Source organism: Urocitellus parryii, chromosome 5 (assembly GCF_045843805.1).
Source record: "Urocitellus parryii isolate mUroPar1 chromosome 5, mUroPar1.hap1, whole genome shotgun sequence".
Taxonomy (NCBI): Eukaryota; Metazoa; Chordata; class Mammalia; order Rodentia; family Sciuridae; genus Urocitellus; species Urocitellus parryii.
In genome coordinates, this window is record NC_135535.1 from 66,281,669 (window position 1) to 66,306,400 (window position 24,732).

At 41.8% G+C, this 24,732-nt stretch overlaps 1 protein-coding gene and 1 pseudogene across 1 annotated transcript; both read left to right on the forward strand.

Moving 5' to 3' along the window:
- The first annotated feature begins 848 nt into the window (after nucleotides 1-848).
- On the forward strand, nucleotides 849-2,013 carry LOC113195467 (bone morphogenetic protein 4 pseudogene; annotated as a pseudogene).
- A 16,346-nt stretch (nucleotides 2,014-18,359) lies between these two features.
- On the forward strand, nucleotides 18,360-24,732 carry Bcdin3d (BCDIN3 domain containing RNA methyltransferase). Its single transcript, XM_026407036.2, has 2 exons — nucleotides 18,360-18,599; nucleotides 21,836-24,732. Exons 1-2 carry the CDS (start codon nucleotides 18,363-18,365, stop codon nucleotides 22,403-22,405), a joined length of 807 nt encoding a protein of 268 aa, XP_026262821.2. The 5' UTR covers nucleotides 18,360-18,362; the 3' UTR covers nucleotides 22,406-24,732.

Below are 24,732 nucleotides of genomic sequence, written 5' to 3' on the forward strand. Positions count from 1 at the left end.
CCCTTCAACATTTTTTAATATATTCAAAGGGTTGTACAACCATCATCACAATCTATTTTTGAAAAGTTTTTTTCCCTCTCTCTCCTTAGCTCTTAGTCCCCATTCCCTCCCTCATACCCCATCCCCTAGCAACTATTAATTTATTCTCTTCCATTATAAATTTACTTATCTAGAAATGGAATCCTGCAACATGTAGTCTTTCATAACAGGTTTCTTTCTGTTAGCATGTTTTCTAGAGTCATGCATGTTGTAGTATGCCTTGATATTTTATTCCTTTTTATTGCCAAATAATATTCTACTATATGGATCTACCACATTTTACATAGACATTTGAGTTGTTTTCACTTTTTTCTATATGAATTGTATTACTATTTTTTGTATAGACATATTTTCATTTCTTTTGGGTATATACCTAGGAGTAGAATCGACAGAAGGCCTTCATCAGAGCCAAACAGATGCTGGCACCATGATCTTAGATCTCCACAACTATGAGCTAAGTAAGCCCCTTACAGTAGTAAATCTGGGAAGGCAGAAGAGAACAGTAGAAGGGAAAGAGCTGAAAGCTAGGTGAGTTTGGCATCGAGATGAGGGATAGGAGCCTGAGACACTGCTGCAGCCCCACCTGAGTATCTGGCCTATGTCCCTGGTGGGATTCCCATCCGAGTGTCTCAAGCCTGCAGCGCCCCAGTCCCCGGCCTTTTCCCATAGGTCAACCCTTCAGAGGATGACTTATGGGGCCATTCCGAAAAACCCACTGCCAAAGCTATTGAGCCTTTCCAGCAAGTGTGTTCAAGATGTGTTGTCAAGAAACACGGACTGTTGTTGTATGCCTTTTCTGTCAAGACACCATGATTGCTGGCAACCAAATTCTGATTGTCATTCCATTATGCCAAGTCCTGCTAGAAGGCGTGAGCCATGCTAGTTTGATGATACCTGAGATTGGGGCAAAAAAATGTTGCTGAGATCCAGGACCCCACCGAGGATGTCGCTCAAGACTGAGTCATGCGCCATGACTTTGAGATGTCACTTCTGCAGATGTTCAGGCTGCACCGCAGCTGAGCAAGAGCAAAATCATTCTGGATTACGTGCACGATTGCTTCCAGCTCACATCTAGGGAGGAGGAGGGAGAGCCCACCACACAGGTCTGGAGTACTCATAGTGACTCTCCAGTCACACCAACACCGTGTGAAGATTCCATCATGAAGAACATCCCAGGGACAAGAGAAAACTGCTTTTCGTGTCCTTTTTAACCTCAGCAGCATCCCAGAGAAAGAGGTGTTCTCTGCAGAACTTCAGTTCATTCAGGAACAGGTAAACCAGGAGACTGGGAGCCAGGTTTCCACTGTCTAAACATTTTTGAGGTTTTTGAAGTCCCAGGGAAGTGGTGCCTGAACACTTCATCACACAACTATTGTACACCAGTTAGTCCACCACAATGTGAAATGGTGGGAAACTTTTGAAGTGAGCCCTGAAGGGTCCTTCCTAGACCCAGGGGAAGTGCCCAACTATGGGCAGGACACAGGGGTGACTCACCATCATCATATGCTGACCCACTGGGCCAGCATGTCAGGATTAGCTCATGGTTACCTCAACAGAGTGGGAATTAGGCCCAGCTCCAGCCCTTCCTGGTCGCTTTTTACCCTGATGGCCTGGGCCATGCCTTGACCAGTTACTGGAGGACCAAGCTAACCCTTAACACCATCCACAGCAGTCCAGGAAAAGCAATAACTGCTGGCACCACTCATTCTGAGTGTACTTCAGCAACATGGGTTGGAATGGCTGGATTGCGACCCCACCAGGCTACCAGACCTTCTACTGCCATGGGGACTGCCTCTTTGTACTGGTGAACCACCTCAATTCAACCAAACTTGCCCCTGTACAGACCTGGGTCAACTCTGTCAACTCCAGTATCCCTAAGGCCTGTTGTATATCCACTGAATGAGTGTCATCTCCAAGCTGTACCTGGATGAGCATGATAAGGTAGTACTGAAAAATTATCAGCAAGGGTGGTAAAGGGATATGGGTATTGCTGAGATAAGGTAGTCCTTGAATATGGATACACATTCACACAAACATGTGTTCCTATAATCGCAGACCTTGCTGGAGCCATGTTGTCCTAAAACACACCTTGTAGAATTCTTGAATGGAATTCAATGGGTTTCAACAATGATAAATTAAAATGTAAGGCTCTATAATACTATGAAATAATTTGCACAGCAGGGTGAACTTGTGAATTCATTATGCCCAAGCAGTGATACTTGCTGAAAAAATAAGTAGGTTCAAATAATTTACAGATGGTAGTCTGTGATAAATTAAGAAGAAAAACTGAGGATGTTTGGAGACATGGTTTCTAACCTTTTCTTTGTAATGACCTGTACTATTTTTATTTTTCTGACTACAAAGTTACTATACGTGCATTATAGACAGCTTGGAAAATATGTTTGAAGAGGAAAAAAGGGCAGTCAGAGAAAAAAATCAGGAAGTATTAAAAACAAAGTGGGAAAGAGATATAGAAATCAACGTATGAACATACACAAACATAAACATGCATATTTTTCTTACTACCTTCCACCACCCTACCTCATTCTAATTTGGCTATAAGTGTATGTTAATCAAAATTCAATTCTCACCTTATCAAGACTGTAAACTATGTTGGCCATTCGTAATGTATGATAATTACTTTTCCTTTCTTATACAATGTTTTGCTTTTCTGGAACTTGATTGTTATTGCTGGGTGCAATAGTGGACACCTGTAATTCCAGCAATTTGAGAGACTGAGGCGGAGGATCACAAGTTCAAAGATAGTCTGGGCAAATCAGCAAAACCCTTTATCAAAATAAAAATTTTAAAAAGGGCTGGACATGTAGCTCAGTTGTAGAGTCCCTTGGGTTCAATCCCCAAATCCCCAGTACACACATACACATACACACACAAAAAAAATGTTAGTTTTTTGTTCATTTGCTTAATTTTTTATGTCCTTATTAATAACTTAGCACTTAACTCTCCCCTAAATGGGTGCATATCCTCTCAATATATCCTGATTCATTAGATGTTCTATCAATTTCATCAAATTGACCTTCTTCCCAGGATCTCTTGCCTAATTAAACTGATTGTTTGAGCTGAAGTCCTGCTGCTTATTTGTTGTCCTGGACTTTTCCTTCATCTCCATCCCAGGGATCTCTGCTATTAGAAACCACTTTTCTAGAGTCCATGAACTTTTTTTCTTGGTTTTCTAACTCATTCTAGTGGAGAATGTTCTCCAGGAGCTCCAGAAAGAGCTTATGGAAGATATTCATTTCTGAACATGTCTTCAAACTGTCATTTTATAACAGTGGTTCACTTTATGCTTTGATTATATCCCTTGTTGCTCTAAAACTGACATGTTTTTCTCTTTTCCCCAACCTTCTCTTCTGTGACCTTCTTCTCCCTAACTTTCTCCTAATAGGGAGAACCACAAACTCTGGGACAGGAGTCTCCTGTGTTTCTCCTTTGCTGGCAAATCAATAAATCTTCTTTTCAAAAACCTTTTCAAAAACCTTTTTTTTCAAAACCTTGTCTTCATTATTGGATTGGCATCAGAGATGAGGACTGAGCCTTTGGTAACAATTTGGCTATTTCAAAGCATTGTTACATTACCTTCTAGATTCCAGTGTGGCTGCCAAGAAATCCACAGCTATTATGACTCTTGATGCTTGGTATGAAATCTCTTGTTGTTGTTGTTGTTGTTGTTTGTGTTCTTTCTGGAATATATATAAGATTTCCTCTTTGTCATCAGTGTTCTGAAAATTTGCCATGTAATGTCTTTCATGGAACTATTTTCATTCATTTCATTGACACCTGAAGGGCCTTCAATTCTGGATATTTTCTTGAATTGTCTTTAATTTCTTTGACTGTTATTTGAGAGATGATTTTTGATAGTTCCCTCTACTTTCTCCTCTGGAACTCTCATTATTGAATATTAGATCAGATCTCTGAGGCTAGATTCTATCTTTTGTATACTATTTTCCATCTTTTGTCTATCTTGTTCTACTTTGTTTTTGTTTTTGTTTGGAGTACTGGGAATTGAACCTAGGAATGCTTTACCACTGAGCTACATTCCCTGTTCTTTTTATTTTGAGAAAAGTTCTTGCTAAATTGCTTAGGGTTTCCCTAAATTGTTAAGCTAGCCTGGAACTTGCAGTCCTCCTGCCTCAGTCTCCCAAGTCAGTGGGATTACCAGGCTTTGTGCCACTGCGCCTGGCTGAAGACTGAATTCTTTCTAGTCTCTTTCTACAATGGTATAATTAAGCAAAGTAATAAAATAGTATGTAGTCAAGGGACAGGGATGTGTCTCAGTGGTAGAGTGCTTGCCTACCATGTGTGAAGCACTGGGTTCGATTCCCTGCACTACATAAAAATAAACAAACAAAAAAAAAGGTATTGTGTCCATCTACATCTAAAAAATATTTTTAAAAATAGTATGCAGCCAAAAACATTTGTAAGAAGAAAAGCTAATATTTGAGTATGACTAATATCTAATTAATCAAACTATTATGGGAATTTTTATGATGTTGGAATACATGTCAGCTTTTAATATTTTATAATTTGATATTAGTTGTTATAAATATTATCCTTTTTTTTTGCAGTTTTGGGGATTGAATTCAGGAATGCTCTACCACTGAGCTATATTCCTTTTTTAATTCTCAGAAAGAGTCTTGCTAAAATTGCTGAGACTGGCCTTGAACTTGTAATCTTCCTGCCTTAGTCACTTGAATCATTGAGATTACAGGTGTGTGCCACTGTGCCTGTACTAAATATTCTCCTTCATACCTATTTTTATATTTGTAATTTGGTGAGGTTTTTCTTTTACAGAGGATACTCCACCTCTGTCATCATACATAACTGGGAAATGTCTTAAGTATCAAATTTTCTACAAAACCTGACTGAACAAAGTACAAAACAAGCTCTTAAGGTCTGTTATAGCTGTCTGAGGTGTTGAGGCTGGTTACTTAGACCCTGGGTCTAGAAGCTGCATACTGTCTGTCAGGTCACTTGGGTAGATCAGGCTCTACAAAATGTGCACAGGTTACAAAGATCACAGAGTGGGTCAAATTAAAACATCTCTTTATAGGGTTACCTGTGAAGCATTTTAGGTCACCAGTAACATTACGAAGCTCACATTTATCTTTGCTTCTGGAGGAACTCCCACATCAGGGGGAACCAGCTATTCTCCATCTAGGTGTATTGCCTATTTTTCTTCTGGTGAACAGTGCTTTATGAGAATTCAAAACATGCCCATGGCCTTAGTAAAAGTTAATTCTTTACTGGCGAAAGAAAGACAAGGAGGAAGAGAGGAAGGAAGAAAGAAAAGGGAAAAAGATGGGAAGGAGAAAAACATGTTTAGAAAAGCAAGGTGATGAGGCTAGGGAGGGGGCATTTGCCCTAACATATTCAAGGCCTTGGGATAAATCCCCAACACACACACACACACACACACACACACACACAGGTGATTCCAGCTCCTTGAAAATAAAAGGTCATCAAGTATTTGTGCTAGCATCATCTAGTGACAAAAATAGGCTAGATCAGCTCAACAAAATCTGTCAAAAACAGAGAAATGCTATTGCTTTTCTCCCCACTTTTCCCTACCCTTTTGTGCAGAGTGCTGAGGTTTACTCAATTCCACTATAATTTTTGGTCATTAGAAAATAGTGAAATAGCAGAAGAGGTAAAGATGAAACACAAAAAAGTACAAAGTAAACACTGGGAGGAAAAGATACAGGTCCTATTTAAGCCACCACGCTATATATATATATATATATATATATATATATATATATGATGCTTCAGTCCCTTATAGAGAGTTTAGCAAATCACTGATCTCATATAATAGGAGGTCTCTTTCAGGTGGGCTGACCTAATGGGGAAAGGTGAGCACAACTCTGCTGACCCCCGGCTGACCTTGTTGGATAAGCTGGGCCATTTTAGCTTCTAATCTGAACACGTTGCCTAGGCCGGACTCCTTGGTTTCTCGTTACCAGTTTTTCTTTTTGTCTAATCTGGCTCAGTTCACAACCTAGCTCCAATCCACCGTATGTTTCAATTCAGTTTTTTTCTCCCTTCCATTGTAGTTTTCCCCAAAGAAACCTGGCTTTAGTCATTTACATGCATCTTCCACTGAATTTTTTTTCAATTTATCTTTTTTATTTATCGTATTTTCATTATAATTAAAAATGACAAACTGACTAAAGTTTAATAAGATTTTGTCGATTTTTTTGAAAACAGAATCTACTGTCATTATATTCAATAAAAATAATATATTAAGAGGAATAAATAACTCACAGCCTCTTGTACATTGCTGAAGAAAAGCTCCCCAAATTGTACTCCAATGCTAGGCTGCAAGGAAGCTGCCCGCTGTGCTGAGCACTGCCTGTGTTATGACCTGAACCAGCAAGAACCACACTCCATGTCCCCACTCTCTCCTCATGTGTTATGATTTGGGTATGTGGTGTCCCCACAAAGCTCAATATCTTCCACTGAATTTTCACTCAAATATTTGTTGAGTATCTGTGTCAGGCATTATGTTAAGCATAGGGGAATAACATAATATTGCAAGCATATCCTTTGGAACTAAACTGCCTGGGTTCAAATCTTGGTACTATCATTTCTAACCATGACCTTGGGCAAGCTGCTGTTAAGATTTAAGTTTTCTGGGCTGGGGATGTGGCTCAAGCGGTAGCGCGCTTGCCGGGCATGCGTGCGACCCGGGTTCGATCCTCAGCACCACATACCAACAAAGATGTTGTGTCCGCCGAAAACTGAAAGAAATAAATATTAAAAAAACTCTCTCTCTCTCTCTCTCTCTCTCTCTCTCTCTCTCCTCCTCTCTCTTTAAAAAAAAAAGATTTAAGTTTTCTTTTCTATCAAACTTAAATCTGCAATGCAACACAGGCATGTTTACTGTAACTTAGATTTTCACAAAGTATAATAAAGCCATGTTAAGTTAGGAAATCACATGGTAGAATGGAGCTTTTTGTTTGTTTGTTTTTGTTTTTGGTACTGGACATTGAACTTAGGGGCACTCAACCACTGAGCCATATCTCCAGCCCTAGTTTGTATTTTACTTAGAGCAGGGTTTCACTGAGTTGCTTAGCACCTTGCTATTGCTGAGGCTGGCTTTGGACTCTCGATCCTCCTGCTTCAGCCTCCTGAGCTGCTGGGATTACAGGAGTGTGCCACCACAAGGGCTAGAATGCAGCCATTTTAAATTTCCCTAACAGGTAACCAATTACAACTGTGCCCACCCCAATTTTAAATTAGCTAATCCCTTAGACCTTACCTCCGAACTCTTCCCATCAGAGGAAGGGGCAGTTCTTCGTTAGGATTACTGGCAGACTGCTCGCAGAGGTGTGCTTGTTCCCTGGATTCCCTTTGGGGGCACACCCTTCTGCAGAAGTACAATTTGCCTTACCGACCTGTAACAGTGGTCCACTTTATGAGTTGAATTTAGCCTTTGCTGCTCTACCACTGCAACTTATTTTTAAAATGGACATGTTTATTTCTCTTCCTCTCTCCCTGCTCCTCTCTAGTCTCTCTCCTTCCCAAATCTCTGGGAAAATAGGATTGCCTTTTTTCCCTATCTAGGCAGTTTTCTGTCCCTGAGTACACACCCATCATAGGAATGAAGTAATCCAGATTTCTGGGATGGTATCAGAAGATCTCAGAAATGACTATATCCAAATTACAAGTGAATTACAACTCTAACAGAGAACACATGCAATGTAGCCTTTGAGCCACCTCTTTAAGAGCCCCCTGTTCCTCCTGATGGGCAGATTCACAGCCTTTGGGACAGGTCCCCTGCTTCTTTTTCTTTTTTTTTTTTTTTACAATAACTTTATTTTATTTATTTATTTTTATGTGGTGATGAGGATCGAACCTAAAAGAAAAGTGACACAGTACTGGTCACTCATACACCTGGGATGAGAAGCGGGTTTATTGTCAGAAGCCTGACAGGCTGCTCTGAGCAGAGAGAGCACACAGCAGCAATCCCACCTTGAATGTTACTTTTTATAGGCTAGAATCATGGCCATGCAATAGGGGCTAATTTAGTCCTGATGAATGGCATAGCAAGCATCACCTGATTTTGTGGAAGGCAACTTTGTTTCTTGAGAACAGAGACAGGCAGTTCTCCTGTCTCTCAAGGAGGGAACAGAGTGCTAGGGCTGTAGCTTGGTGGTAGCGTTTGCCTAGCATGTGTGAGGCCCTGGGTTTGATCCTCAGCACCAAATAAAAAAAAAAATAATAAAATAAAAGCATTGTGTCCATCTACAACTAAAAAGAGGTTTTTTTTAATTGAAAAAAAGAAGGAACAGAGAAACCACTATCTCCCCATCTCAGAGGCCGGTACGTTGTCTCCTATCAATGAGAGAACAGAGAGAGACCAGCAGTCTCTAGACTGGTAAGTTTTATCTCCGGCTAGCTTCTATTTCTTGAGAATAAGAACAGTATTTATCAGGGAGCCTACATCATGGGAACAATTGTTTACTCCTCACACTTCAGATAGAGCCCTAATATCCAGAGTATACAAAGAACTCAAAAAATTAAACAATAAGAAAACAAATAACCCAATCAACAAGTGGGCCAAGGACCTGAACAGACACTTCTCAGAGGAAGACATACAATCAATCAACAAGTACATGAAAAAATGCTCACCATCTCTAGCAGTCAGAGAAATGCAAATCAAAACCACCCTAAGATACCATCTCACTCCAGTAAGATTGGCAGCCATTATGAAGTCAAACAACAACAAGTGCTGGCGAGGATGTGGGGAAAAGGGTACTCTTGTACATTGCTGGTGGGACTGCCAATTGGTGCGGCCAATATGGAAAGCAGTATGGAGATTCCTGGGAAAGCTGGGAATGGAACCACCATTTGACCCAGCTATTGCCCTTCTCAGACTATTCCCTGAAGACCTTAAAAGAGCGTACTACAGGGATACTGCCACATCGATATTCTTAGCAGCACAATTCACAATAGCTAGACTGTGGAACCAACCCTGATGCCCCTCAATAGATGAATGGATAAAAAAAAAATGTGGCATTTATACACAATGGAGTACTACGCAGCACTAAAAAATGACAAAATCGTGGAATTTGCGGGGAAATGGATGGCATTAGAGCAGATTATGCTAAGTGAAGCTAGCCAATCCCTAAAAAACAAATGCCAAATGTCTTCTTTGATATAATGAGAGCAACCAAGAACAGAACAGGGAGGAAGAGCAGGAGGAAAAGATTAACATTAGAGTCATGAGGTGGGAGGGAAAGGGAGAGAAAAGGGAAATTGCATGGAAATGGAAGGAGACCCTCATTGTTATACAAAATTACATATAAGAAGTTGTGAGGGAAATGGGATAAAAAAATAAGGAGAGAAATGAATTACAGTAGATGGGGTAGAGAGAGAAGATGGGAGGGGAGGGGAGGGGGGATAGTAGAGGATAGGAAAGGTAGCAGAATACAACAGTTACTATTATAGCATTATGTAAAAATGTGGATGTGTAACTGATGTGATTCTGCAACCTTTGTAATGTTTTGAATAACCCAATAAAAAAATAATAAATAAAAAAAATTTTTTAAAGAACAGTATTTATAAAGTGGGGGTGGGAAAGGAAGATGGCTGTAATTATGCCAACATCCCTCAATTTTTTTTTTGATACTGGGGTTTAGGGTGGCTTATGGATGGAGCTCTCTTCTTATGGCTACTTCCTGCTAGCATAGGGGTGGCGACAGGGGAAGAGGCAGGTCCGAAAGGGAGGTTTCTTCTGTCAAGTGAGTATATTATCCCAGAAGCATCTAATTGATCACTTGGTTGGTGAAGGTCTTAGTCCTTTCCATGATGGTTTCCAGTAAAAACTTGAAAACACATGGTAACAGAAAAGCCAGGCAGAGAATGGAAGTGAGGGGTCCCAGAAGTGGTAAGACTCAAGCAAGGATAGAGTTCCATAGGTTGGTGAGACAGGAAGGGAGGGAATTGCCAGAGAACTTTAAAGCTTAGCTGTTAGATTTTATAAGATCCGTATGTTTTGTTCTATTTTTCCTGATTGGTTGATATAGTAACATTGCTCTCCTAGGAAAAGGCAGGTACTTCCCTTTTCTGCTGTAATTAGGTCTATCGACTTTCTGTTCTGTAGGGTGATTTCTGCCAGGGAGATGATCAGAGCCTTAGGAGGCAGATATCCTCTGTTAAAGTGTCGATGGTTCTGGTTACTTCCTCTCCAAGTTGGTTAAGTTGGGAGGTCAAGTTAAGGCTATGTCCGAGGCTCCCCTTGCTGTTCCCAGGGTTACCATCAAGGATGCTCAACTAAGGCCTAAGAGGACTGAAGAATGACTTCCCATTTAGATTGTTAGTGGGGTGGGGGATGAGGCTAGCCATCTCAGCAGAAGTATAGAGAGTGAGTTGGGGAGATAGGATGATCAAGACACAGGACCTGGGATAGAAGCATTGATACATGTTGTGAGGAAACTATTTTGGCCTAAGAAGTAAGTTTCTGGGGGGCTCATATAAAAGTCTGACCCCATGATGATATGGTGTGGAGAGGAAGCGGGATTGGTGTGGGTGTTAGACTGAGTGTTCCAGCAAGGTTCATTTATCTCTGTTGTATTTAAGGGGTGAAGTCAGAAAAGAATCCCTGAAAATGTAAGTCCTGAACGAGCTGGAAGAGGAAAGTGAAGTGATAGGCCTTGGAAGTCCTGGGCCAGAGGCCAGCTCTGTCCATAGAATGAGAAGAAATTGATAGTAATGAGAAGGGGAAAGGGAGTTACTCGTCTGAGGCAGTGTGATCTTTGGGTTGTTCAGGTTCTCGGTGAAGTTTGGAGACTTGTGCCTGTTTGAGCCACAAGGTAAGGGGCCCTGTTTGGGGGATGGCAGTGAAATGAGGGTGAGGGCAGGTTTTGAAGGATAGAGAGGGGTCCTCAATCAGTGAGATTTTAAGGGAAAGAATGAGGGAAGGATGCAGAGTCAGTTAAGTGGTGGGGGAAGAGTACTGTTAGAGGTGACCCAAATGTTAGTTTCTTTGACTCCTGGATTAGAATGGCTGAGGAGGCTAGTACCTGAAGGCAAGGTGTCCATCCCTGTATTATTGACTCTAGGCACTTTGAGAGAAATACCACTGCTGCAAAGGATGGTCCTAACCGGTGACCCAGTGCTCCAAGGGTAAAACCTTGGTTTTCTGTTATATATAGAGAAAAGGGGCAAGACAGGTAGGGCAAGTGAAGGACTGGGGCCTGAAGGAGGGCTTGTTGGAGGGCCTGAAGGGGAGTGTTGATGGGTTTGATGAGGGGCTCTTCAAGGGGGCCCCGTAAAGGAGTTGGGCCAGCAAAGAGTAATTGAGAATTCATGCCCTAAAGTATTCTGATAGTCCCAGGAATGAGAGTACCTCACTACCTAGCCTTGGTAGTGAGAACAGGAAGGTGAGAAATGAGTTTTTTCCCAACCCACTGTAATGGCTTGTGGGAAGAGGTTAGTTGGAAGCCCAAATAAGTGACTGTAGGAAGAGAAAGCTGAACCTTAGAGAGTGAAACACAATATCCTTGCAAGGCCAAGAAGTTTAGTAATTTGGCCTTGTGGGTTTTACTATGGTATAGGGAAGGACTGTAGAGAAGAAGATCATCCACATATTAGAGGAGGAATAGTAGTGACAAGGATAGGTGGGTGAGGTCTCAGGCCAAGGCTTGTCCGAAAAGGTGGGGGCTATCTCTAAAATCCTGTGAAAGGACCATGAAGTTGAGTAGATACCTGGGTGTCTGGGTCAGTCCAGGTAAAAGCAAAAAGGTCTTGGGAATCTTTGTGTAAGGGAATGGACAAGAAGGCATCCTTAAGGTCTAGAAAAATGTGTTGTGGAGGGCTGGGGCTGGGGCTGAGCGGTAGAGCACTTGCCTAGAGTGTGAGAAGCCCTGGTTCAATCCTCAGCACCACATAAAAATAAATAAATAAAAACAAAGGTATTTTTTTTTTAAAGAGAGAGTGAGAGAGGAGAGAGAGAGAGAGAGAGAGAGAATTTTTTTTAATATTTATTTTTTAGTTCTCGGCGGACACAACATCTTTGTTGGTATGTGGTGCTGAGGATCGAACCCGGGCCGCACGCATGCCAGGCGAGCGCGCTACCGCTTGAGCCACATCCCCAGCCCATACAAAGGTATTTTTTTAAAAGTGTGTTGTGGAGACAGGGATGAAGGACAAAAGAGTGTATGGATCTGGAACAATAGGGTATAAAGGGGCTACTGCTGTGTTGATGGTGCCAAGGTCTTGAAACAGATGGAAGGTAGCTGAAGGTCTTTTGACAGCGAGAATGGGTGTGTTATAAGGGGAGTCTGTACAAGGCAATAGCCCTTTGGCTAAGAGGTCAGAAATGATTGGTCTGAGTCCCATAAGGCTGTTTAGAGGTAGTAAGTATTGGTTTGGAAACAGAGATGGGTTTTTAAGTGTGATGTGGATTCTATCTTAGTGTGTGGCTACAGAGGGGTTGTGTATGTCCCATACCTGGGGACAGACCGAGGATGGGAACAAGGGTATTAATGAGGATGTGGTTGTAGGTTCTAGAAGGAAAAGGAGTGGGAATGGGGACAAGTTTGGGAGAGAGCCCTGCAAGGGAAGATTAAAGGAAATAGATGAGCCAAATTTACTTAGGAGATCTCGACCTAGTAAGGGAGTGGGGCATGAGGAAAAAGTGGGAGAAAGGGATCTTGTGAATGAAGCATGTAAGAGGTAGGGTTCTTAGTGGTTAATATGATTTGCCTTCCACCCTGACAATGGAAGTCATGGAGGTAGAGGTGGGTTCCCAAAACTGGACAGTATGAGAATGTAGCCCTGGTATCCAAAAGAAAAGAGATTGGCCTACCTGCTACCATAATGGTTACCCTGGGTTCCCGCGTTGCAATGGTGGTCATTGGGTGTTGGGATTCCAAGCCTCATCAGTTGTCTATAGCTAGTCCCAGAAGGTCTGCCCACAATGTGGTGGGGCTGTGTGACCAACCTCCCACCTCGCTGGGCAAGAGGGCAATCAACAGCCTAATGACCCGCCTGGCAGCATTTAGGACAGGAACTGGGAGGCTGATGAGGATTGAAACAAAATGTGGCCCAACTGACCACACCTATAGCATGTTCTGGGGGTTCTTCTGTGGGTTATAGGGGTAGTGATTGTAGTTGCAGGTTGTTGAAATGTTTTGGCTAGCATTTGATATTTACTCTTGTGAGCCTTTTCATCTCTGCCATCGTACACCTTGAAGGCCACATCAAGCACTTGAGCCTGTGGGGTGAGGGGACCTCGCTCCAACTTTTTAAGTTTAGCTTTAATGTCAGGGAAGCTTTGGGAGAAGAAGTAGGTCATGAGTAAATTTTGACCATCAGGTGACTCAGGATCTAAATTGGTGTATTGAAGTAGGGCCTGAGTCAGGCGGTTTAAAAAGGAAAAGGGGTTTTCATTTTTATCCTGACTGACCTCTTATCATAATTGATGGCATTATGAGCTACCCTTTTTAAACCTGTCAGTAAACAGGTGATGAATTGGTCCCTTCTTGTTTGGCCTCCAGAGGAATTATAGTCGCAATTGGTGGACTTTATTGGTACAATTTTGGGCTTGTTCCCAGACTCATCCGTGCTTCTCTGGGAGGAGGGTGTTGGATAGTCTCATGTGTATTTCATGAAAGGCGAGGTTGTAGGCCTGTGTTATGTATTGGAACTCCTTGGTGTATGTGGCAGGTTTGGAGGTAAAGGACCCTAGGCATCTATCGATTTGGAAGAGATCACCAAAAGAGAATGGACCAGGGACTCTGACTACCCCCTCAGACCCAGTGACTTCACAGACAAGGAGTAAAGGGGTGAGTTCTCAAATGGCTGTGTGAGATTGGGTGATGAGAGGGCTGACAGGGCGAGAACATTTAGAATAGAAAAAATTGTACATACAAATTTTTTTCTTAGCTTGGATAGTGAAGGATGTAGGGCAGGTGGAGGAGTGGAAGCCACTGCAGCTAGCTCAGAGGCTTCTTCTCCCTCATTGCTGGTATGATTCTCAGAATCAGGAGTGCAAGATTGTTGACTTTGAGGGGCCTAAAACCTGGGTTAGAACCTTTAATTATCTTGCTTTTAGCAGAGATCAGAAATAAAGCAATCTTAAACTTTCCATTGAGCAGCAAATTTTGAAAACCACATTTATAATGTTTATCACATTTACGTTAAATCTGATTCACCCATTTTTAATTTAGGTTACCCATGAAAAGCAAATTTAGTTAACATTTTAAGTCATCCTTTTCTGTTGAAGGATAATCCTAGAAGAAGTAATGGACATTAGAAGCAATGGACATTATATTAAAATATTTAATAGAAAATGAGATTTTCTAATGTTGATCATCTGGAAAAAAGTGTTACTGATTTTGAAGATATCATTACCTTGTTTTATCCAATTTAAATTGAACTTTAAATCATGTGAATCAAAGGTATTTGGATCTATTCTTGAATTTTAGTTTATAAGCACTCTATATGTTGGTTTTGATACACACACACATGTAGACAAGACAGTACACAGAACAAATGAGTAAAGGTCTTATAACTTTTAAAACTTATTGAGCTGGGATACAGCTCAATTGGTAGAGTGCTTGTCTTGCATGCACAAGGCTCTGGGTTCTATCCCCAGCACCACAAAAAAAAAAAAAAAAAAAAAAAACCTTATTAGATTAAGAGCCAACTTTTGTAAATTAGTCTCTGAGCAAAGCAGAATGTCAGAAATTATAATTTTGGTGCACAGGAACAAAAGTATGAGCTCAAAAATACACAATTTTAAAAATAAGAGTCCTATGGGGCTGGGGATGTGGCTCAAGCAGTAGTGTACTCCCCTGGCATGGGTGCAGCCCGGGTTCGATCCTCAGCACCACATACAAACAAAGATGTTGTGTCTGCCGAAAACTAAAATGTAAATAAAATATTTTTAAAAATATAAAAAATAAGAGTCCTAGGAAAAATATTATTAATTATTTCATTAAGGTGATATGAGAGAATGTGAAAGAGAGAGAGTAAAAGGAAGAAGGAGTGAGAGAGAGAGAGAGAGAGAGTTTTGAAGTCATTTTTCTGTGTTGCAGCCAAGCTAAAAGTTAAATTGACACTTTTTTCTCCTTTAGTCTTAGGCCTCTTATCAAACCTGCTAAGTATGCCATTTGTATTTCATTGTTAGCTTCAGTGTGGCCTTGGCTAGGGAGATCGCTGCCTAGGGATTTTTTTTTTAATATTTTATTTTTTAGTGGTAGTTGGACATAATGCCTTTATTTTATTTATTTATTTTTATGTGGTGCTGAGGATTGAACCCAGGGCCCCACACGTCCTAGGCAAGTGCTCTACCACTGAGCCACAACCCCAGCCCCTGCCTAGGGCTTTTTAACCCTATTTTTCCAATTGGTAATTAGGCCAGGTTTGAATGTATAAAATTATGAAACATTATTAGTAAAGATGAGGAAGAGTGGTACCATTAGGAGAGTGAAGGAAGCTGTTGAAGTTGCTGGGTGGAGCCCATTATCAGATGGAAGGAGGGAGGCTAAAGGGAGGAATGAGATCTTTAAGGAGAACACTAGAAATGGTTTGTGCTCTTTTTTGTGAGTGGTGGGAAAGGCCTCAACCACTCTAGAGAATATGTCAACCAGGACTAGGAGATACTTGAAATGTTTTACAGTGGGGATGTGAAGTCAATTTGCCAACTACTGGCTGGTAAATGTCCTCTTGCGTGGTAAGTTGGAAAGGAGGGAGGGTGAATGTTAGAGAAAGGAATATATATATATATATATATATATATATATATATATATATCTTGCAGGAAGAGGAGAGGTCCTGGAGGGATTTGATTTGGTCTGGGTGAGGGTTAGAGATTGTTTGAAAAAGTTCCTTAGAGAAGACAGGTTAGGGTGAAGTAAGTGGTTTAGATAGGTGAGGATGTGATAGGTATCTTGGGTAGTGTCAGGGGTGTGTAGATGTGTTTTGGGCAGTGTTTGGGAGTGTAGAAAGGAGAATGGTGTTGGATTCTTTGTTGGGGAGGAAAAATAGAGCCACCTGCTGGGCCATTTGATCTGTCACGTTGTTGCCTGCTATAACAATGGAATTATCTGTTTGATGGGCTTTACAATATAGCAGGCCAATAGAAGAAGAGAGAAGGGTTCTGGTCCCTTGTTTGTCTAGAAGTAGGCTCTCTGAAGGAATCCAGAGCCTTAATGGCAAGTAAAAGCTGGGCAGAAGAGCAAAAGGGGCAAAGGGAAGGCTTAGAGCAGAGAAAGGAGAAAGCCCTCACATGAGTACTGTCAAAAATTGTAAAGATCCCTAAAATACTGGGATCAAAGGTGCCATTAGGATTCGTTGTCCAAGTCATAGAAGGGCCATTGCTGAGTGGAAATTTGAATTAGCTGATGGGATTTTAGATCTGGAGCCAAATGGAAGGGAACTAAATGGGCAAGAAGTGAGTCAGATGGGATTTTGGATTGGGAGGAGTTGGAGTGCTGGGGTGACTAGAGTCAGGCATTCCTGGCTCTAGACTAAACCAGAGTGAGAGAGGACAGCAGTGAAGGGGGTTATCACCACATGATTCACTGGCCCCAAGCTAAATGCCATCTCCAGAGAGTCCTGGTGCAGAGCCCAAACTTATCTCTAGACATGAGAGGAACCTATTTTATGGCACAGATGAAAGAAAAGTGACATAGAACTGATCACTCACACATCTGGGATAAGAAGCAGGTTTATTGTCAGAAGCCTGACAGGCTGCTCTGCAGAGAGAGAGAGAGAGAGAGAGAGAGAGAGAGAGAGAGAGAAAGAGAAAGTGAGCGAGAGCGCACAAGCGTGTGCCAGCGCAGCAGCAACTCCGCCTTGAATGTTTCTTTTTGTAGATTAGACTCGTTGCCACGCAATAGGGGTGGGTTTAGTCCTGGTGACTGGCATAGCAAGCATCACCTGATTTTGTGGAAGGCAAGTTTGTTTCTTGGGAACAGAGACAGGCAGTTCTCCTATCTCTCAAAGAGGGAACAGAGAGAGACCGGCACATCTCCAGACCAGTAAGTCTCTGGATAGCTTCTATTTCTTAAGAATAAGAACAGTTTATTCATAAAGTAGGGGTGGGGAAAGGAAGATGGCTGTAATTATGCCAACACAACCCAGGGCCTCACACATTCTAGGCAAGCTCTCTACCACTGAGCTATAGCCCCAGCCCCCATTTCTCCTTTGCTAGCAAAGCAGTAGACCTTTTTCCTTTTTCTCAAAAACTGTGTCCTCATTATTAGATTGGCATGGAGACAAGGACAGAGCTTCCAGCAACAGACCCACATATGAGCATGTGTTTGATTTCTTGCAGCACTTCGGTATTTCTAACACTACTTCGTTGTGCACCAATGAACTCAACTACAAAAAAAAAAAAGAATCATAATTATGGACCTTTCCTTACCAGGTTTCTGTGAAGATTAACATATGTAAAGAGCTTGGAAGGTAAGTTCGGGATCTTGGGGCATGGTCCTTGTCTCTAAAGGAGTGCACTGTCTACAGCTGCCTTGTCCACTTGTAGGTCCTGGCAAGCAGAGCCATCTGAGACTTCTGGTACCAAGTAACCTGAAGCTCCGGGCTACCCTTGTGGCAATCTTTCTTTTTTTTCTTAGTAATGGGTATTGAACCCAGGTCCTTCTGCATGCCAGGCAAGAAGCACTCTACTAAAAAAAAAAAAAAAAAAAAGAAGCACTCTACTACTGAGCTATATCCCCAGCCCACTTCCAAGAATAGATTCTCTTTTAAAATATTTTTTAGTTTTAGGTAGACACAATATCTTTATGGTGCTGAGAATCGAACCCAGTGCCTCACGCATGCTAGGCGAGCGCACTACCACTTCAGCCACATCCCCAGCCCTCCCAGCTACCCTTTCCCTAACCCAGTGTGTCAGTTTAACTGTGCGAACCCAAATAATTACTTTTCTCTGGGTCTCACTTTATGCATTCGTAAAGAAAAGGAATTAGGCCAAGACTGAGTTCCAAAACCCTAACAACGACGTTGCTCTGGTCAAGTCGCCCATTTCAAACTGGTCTTGGGCAAACTACTTAACAGTTCTGCACTGTTTCCTCCCTGTAAACCGTGGATGACATTACTAAACCCCTCCTAGGGCTGTGGCCAGGGTTTAATAAAACAATACAAGTCCCAGGAGTCAGCACATCGCCAAGCACACTGAGTGTACCCCGAAGAAAACGCAGCCTCTTCACCACCTAAAAGATTGCCTCCGGTCTTTTTACGTCATTTTGCGCACGAACGCCAGCGCCGCTACCGTCCTCTGTGGCTGTAGGATACCGATTTCCGGTTCCGCCGGATCTGAGGCGGGGCTTAGGCTAATGGCGGAGCCCGCGAAACTGCCGGGAGAGGGTATTGGGGAGAATGCGGCAGAAGAGGAGCCACGGGTTCTGGAACCCGGGGCCGCTCCGTTCGGAAATTTCCCTCATTATTCCCGCTTTCACCCTCCAGAGCAACGGCTTCGCCTCCTGCCCCCGGAGCTGCTTCGAAGGCTCTTCCCTCCCGAGCGTTCCGAGGCAAGGCCGATCCTGGGGCTCGACGTGGGGTGTAACTCCGGGGTGAGTGACGGGCGAGGGATCTGAGCTCCGGGAGTCAAGTGGTTGGCTGTCTGCTCCTCCAGTGTGGTTCTGGATAGGGCGTGGCATCACACCACCAAAACAGGCTTTAAACTTAATGTTGACCAACTCCATGCCAAGTTCCCGTTCTCTTTCCCAGACCCCGGTGGGGAGGGCCACGGTTCTGAACTCACTGCGTTTGCCTCCTCTTTGCTTGGCTGGCGACCTGACTGGGGAGAGGCGGCTTCCGGGGATTTGTGTTTGAGAGTGTGCAGTTGGATTGGGCAACTGGGAGAGATGGGCCAGTAGTGACAGAATCGTGCCTGAAACAGACTTGTAGGTGTTACGCATGCACAGTACAGGACAGACCCTGGAGCCAGATGGAGGTCTTGCCACTCTTCTTACTACAGAGTATTCTTAGACATAAAATAATTATAGTCCAACCACATGCAAAATAAGGAAATGCCTCTCACCTATTTGTAGCCAATAGGATAGCCTAGAGGAGCAGGCTATCTCACCCCGTGATTGCAAATGCTTCAAAAGTTGGTTCCCCTACTCATCACACCAGGATAGGGGCTGGAAGAGGTGCAGACAATTTTATTGTCTGAGACTTTTGGAAGAAGACTTTAGAAGATGATTTAAGACCTTGAGGTACAGAAGAGGGGGAGAACATTTGGATACATTCCCAAAGACTGGAATGAGCAGATGTGTGGGTGTCCCTGCAAACATTTCTCTACCATGATGATATAGGAAATCTGGGAAAAGCAATGAAAAAGAGACATTGGGCTTACGGCTTGGAATTTCATATAAGGAATTAAGAAAACACCAGAGATTTTAAAGTTGAGTAGTATATCTTACACACATCAGAAGCAAGGACATAGTTGAAATTAACTAAAGGAATGAATGGTCCTAAGTGTGACCACGCATTTTCTTTTTCTTTTCTTTTCTTTTTTTTTTTAGTGTTGATGTACCTTTATTTTATTCATTTATTTATACGTGATGCTAAGAATCGAACCCTGTGCCTCACAGATATGAGGCAAGCACTCTACCACTGAGCCATGATCCCAGCCCGTGACTGTGCATTATAAAGAGCTTTCTATTTTGCACTTTTAAAAATATATTTGGGGCTGGGGTTGTGCTCAGCGGTAGAGCACTCGCCTATCATGTGCGAGGCCCTGGGTTCGATCCACAATACCACATAAAAATAAATAAAATAAAGGTGTTGTGTCCTACTGCAACTAAAAAATAAAATATTTTTAAAAAATGTTTATATTTGATTTTAAAAAAATCAAAATACAAAGTCTACAGATGGCTTTTCTATGGGTCTGCATCTGTGGATTTAATCAACCATGGATTGAAAATACATTTTTTTAAAAAAATTTTGTCTGTACTGAACATGAACACATTTTTTTTTTATTCTTATTATTCCCTAAACGATACAGTCACAACTATTTAATATAACATGAGCATCCTTGGATTTCAGTATCCTCTGGGGTCCTCAAACCAGTTCACCATGGATAATAAGGGATGACTTCATAGTAAAAAGTAAGTCTTTACTGTCAACCCTAAATCCTCCTTTCCCCCCACACAGTGGCACCAATGAGTGTAATTGCTTGGGTATCCATCCTGTGTATACCTGAACATTTACAAATGTATAAATAAATGTATAAACATCCCCCATCATTTAATTTTAATAATAGAAGCACACTATTTTATACCTTGCTTTTCATTTAATAACCTGGGGAACATTCATGTCTTTTTTTGGCCTGGTACTGGGGATCCAGCCCTTCACTGATGTGATTGACTAGTTAAATGGGACCACACCCAATATCAGACAAGATGAGAAAGTATGGAAGAAGTAAACAGAGAATGGGGAGAAAATAAGCACTGTGGTTTGGGGCCTTGCTACTAATTTTTGAACACTGGCATGATTTGACAGCTTATTAAAAATATATAATCTCAGGGCTGGGAATGTGGCTCAGTGGTAGAGCAACTTACCTGGCATGTGTGAAGCCCTGGGTTCGATTCCCAGCATCGCAAAAAATAAATATATACAAACCAATCTCAGCCCTCACCCCAGATCTACTAAGTCAGCATGTATATTTTATATATCAGTGATTTATGTGTCCATTAAAGTTTGAGAGGACAAGTCAGGCATGGTAGCACACACCTGTAATCCCAGCTATTCAGGAGGCTGAGGCAGGATAATAGCAAGTTGGAGGCCAGCCATCTCAAAATGAAAAATAAATGGGGCAGGGAATTTACCTCGTGGTAGAGCGCCCCTTGTTCAATTCCCAGTATTAGGAAGAAAAAGAAGCTTTAAGAATCGTGATACGTTAGAAAGGAACCTAATGTAAAAAATTATATAGAAAAACACAAATTAGAGTTGATTATAATGATTATAGAAATCAAAGTTAGCAAAAGGAGAGAGTGACTTCTTTAAGAGTCAAGAAGTTCGTAAGGTAGTGAAAATCATAAATAGTTGGATTTGGCTAGAAGTAGATCATTAGTGTATTTTGGGAATGATGGCTGCAGAAGCAGAATAAGTCTCAGAAGGAGTTGATGAAGTATAAAACAGTATGTAAACTAAAAGATGTAGAATGAAGGCTAAATGAGGATTTTTGGAATCTAGATCTTTTCCAACCACAGGTTTCTATTCTGAGAAACAGGTTTTCATAAGATGGTGCTTGCTCTATTCCTTACCTTCCTGGTAAGGGACACTGGTTACGCTCCTGGACCACTTTCCTTTTCATTTGGGTCTGAGATACCCCAAAAAAGATGAATTTAGGGCTGGGGTTCTGGCTCAGTGGTAGAGCACTTGCCTAGCATGTGTGAAGCACTGGGTTCAATTCTCAGCACCACAAATAAAATAAACAAAAATAAAAGACCATAAATAACTAATATATATATATATATTTTTTTTAAAGATGTGTTTACCAGCATATTATTTAAGCCAGAAAATATTGCTCTAGGCTCCTTTGCAGTATCATTGAGCTATCACTTTGAACCATACAACCCAACCAGCAGTTATCAAGAAAATATAGGGATAGTGCATTTACAGTCTATGACCCCTGGAGGGCGCTGAGAGTCTGCTCAAGAAAAACTACAAACCTCTGTAGGTTATAATTAGGAGGCTCACATCCTATAAAGCCAGAAGTAAGTATGGCAGTCTTAGAGGATGAGAGATTTGTCTTCCATTCAATGTTGAATACTGCAATGACTCTTTTGGATTCCTTTAGGATCTGAGTGTGGCTCTATACAAACACTTCCTTTCCTTACATGATGGGGAGAACTGCTCAGATGCCTCCAGAGAACTCCGTCTCCTATGCTGTGACATAGATCCAGTCCTGGTGGAGCGAGCTAAAAAAGAATGTCCTTTTCCTGATGGCTTGAATTTTATCACCCTGGACTTCATGAATCAAAGGACCCGGAAGGTTCTCTTGAGCTCCTTCTTAAGTCAATTTGGACGTTCAGTTTTTGACATTGGCTTCTGTATGTCAATAACCATGTGGATTCATCTGAACCATGGGGACCATGGCCTGTGGGAGTTCCTGGCCCATCTTTCCTCCCTCTGCCGCTACCTTCTTGTGGAGCCACAGCCTTGGAAGTGTTACCGAGCAGCTGCAAGGCGTCTCCGAAAGCTGGGACTCCACGATTTTGATCACTTCCATTCCCTTGCCATCCGAGGTGATATGGCCAATCAGATTGTGCAGATCTTGACCCAGGACCATGGCATGGAATTAGTATGCTGCTTTGGCAACACCAGTTGGGACCGAAGTCTTCTACTCTTCAGGGCATCTGATCCCTGAATCACTGATAGAAGAGAAAGAAAGGAACAGATTAAGATTCTGGAGGCAGTAAGATGGGAAGGCAGAAAAAGATACTGAAAAGACTTTTAACTTGAGAATTATGTTCACTGTCCTGGAACAGTGAGGCAGCCTGAAAACCTAGCAGAAGCTTTTGGCAAAATGTCCAAAGCATGCAACTGAAAGAATGTCTGTTCCCCATTATTTGGGACAATCCCTGAGGAGAATGAATTCAAAGATCAGTGAGCAAGGGTATTTAGATGAAGAATATGATCCTTAGTTGTAGGATGTGGAATAGACTATTCCTAGGTTTCTGTTTGTGGTACTGGTGATCAAAACCAGGGCCTGTGCATGGTAGACAAATGCTCTTAGCACTGATCCATATCCCCAACTCTTAAAGGTCATTAAAAATTAGACCAGGCTTCGTTGGGTGCAGTGGCACATGCCTGTAATCCCAGTGGCTCAGGAGTCTGAGGCAGGAGGATCACGACTTCAAAGCCAGCCTCAGCAAAAAGCCAGGAGCTAAACAACTCAATGAGACCCTGTCTCTAAATAAAATACAAAATAGGGATGGGGATGTGGCTCAGTGGTTGAATGCCCCTGAGTTCAATCCCTGGTACCCCATTAAAAAAAAAAAAAAGCCAATCATGATTGCTGGAACAAGCCTGCAATCTCAATGACACAGGAAACAGAGGAGGATTGTCTCAAAAAAATAATAAGGACTGGGAATGTCTCTCAATAGTAAAGCAGTCCTGATTTCAATCCCAGGTATCAAAAAAAAAAATTTTTTTTTTTTTTAGGTGTTTTTAATTAGGCCTGCCTTTGGGCAAAACCTCACAATGCAATCTGTAATGAAGAGCCACTGACCTGACTAAAGGAAGTGGTCAATAGGGAATGTATTTTCTCTTTCTGTGGCAGTTCAAGTTTCTAACATGCCCAGGCTTGGCACAGCAATTATAGATACTAGGAAAGATACATTAACTAGAATTTCAAGATGCTTAACAGGTTTAAATTATGAACCCAGAGGTACTAGTTCAGGTCTGAAATAGGATTTAGATGTTCTATTTTGTTGTATTCTTTTATTGTGGTAAACTACATATACATATAACAAAATTTACCGTGCTGACCAATTTTTAAGTGTATAATTAATGTGACATTCAGCATATTCACAGTGTAGATTCTAGTTGTTTTGTTTTTGTTTTGCTATTTGGAGTACTGGGGATTGAACTTGGATATGCTCTACAACTGAGCCACATTCCCAGTCTTTATTTTTATTTTGAGACATGGTCTCTAAGTTGCTGAGGCTGGCGTTGAACTTACAATCATCCTGCCTAGCCCAAGTTACTAAGATTACAGGTGTATGCCACTGCACCCTGAAGGATTCTGTTTTTAACAGGCTCCTTGGGTGATTTTTTTTTTTAATTTTTATTTATTTATTTTTATGTGGTGCTGAGGATCAAACCCAGTGCCTCACACATGATAGCAAGTGCTCTGCCACTGAGCTACAGCCCCAGCCCCCTCAGATGATTATGATACAAGCAGTAGACAACACTTTGAATATAGGGTTTTATCGTGTTCCATCCAGCCTTCTACATATTTTTCCATAGGTGATTTCTTCCACTCTCAGGCTTTTAACAACTACCAACATTAACGATCCCTGAATATACTGGTAGTTCTACCCCACAGTTTCAGACTAATATTTTTCCTGTCTTAAAATCATGATCCCCCTAAATAAATCCTTAAGACATCTTAAAACTCAACATATCCCAAAAGCAAACTCATTATCTACTCTCTCTCCAAACCTAATCCTATCACAATTTGTGGCGTCCACTGCTCAAATCAGAAACCTCAGTTGACTCTTGGGTCATTTATATCCCCATGCTGAAATAATCATGATGTCCATCCTGTTCTTTTTTGTTTTGGCACTCTACCACTGAACTACATCCACAGTCCTTTTTATTTTTTATTTTGAGATAGGGCTGGCTGAGGCTGTCGTCAAACTTTCAATCCTCCTGCCTCAGCCTGGGAAGTAGCTGGGAAATCCAGTCAATTCTACAAATAATAAGTAAATTTCATTCATTCCATCCATGTGGATGATGCCTACCAGGGGTTTCTATGTTAAGTCACCTACCTTCTAGTCCATTCTCTGCTTTGCAACCATAGTTTACTCATCTGTACAACTGAAATAACACCTAGCCAGCACAGTGGTACATGCCTGTAATCCAGCAGCTTGGGAGGCTGAGGCAGAAAATTACAGATTCAAAGCCAGTCTTGGCAACTTGGTGAGACCCTGTCTCAAAAAAAAAAAAAAAAAAAAGGTCTGGGGCTCA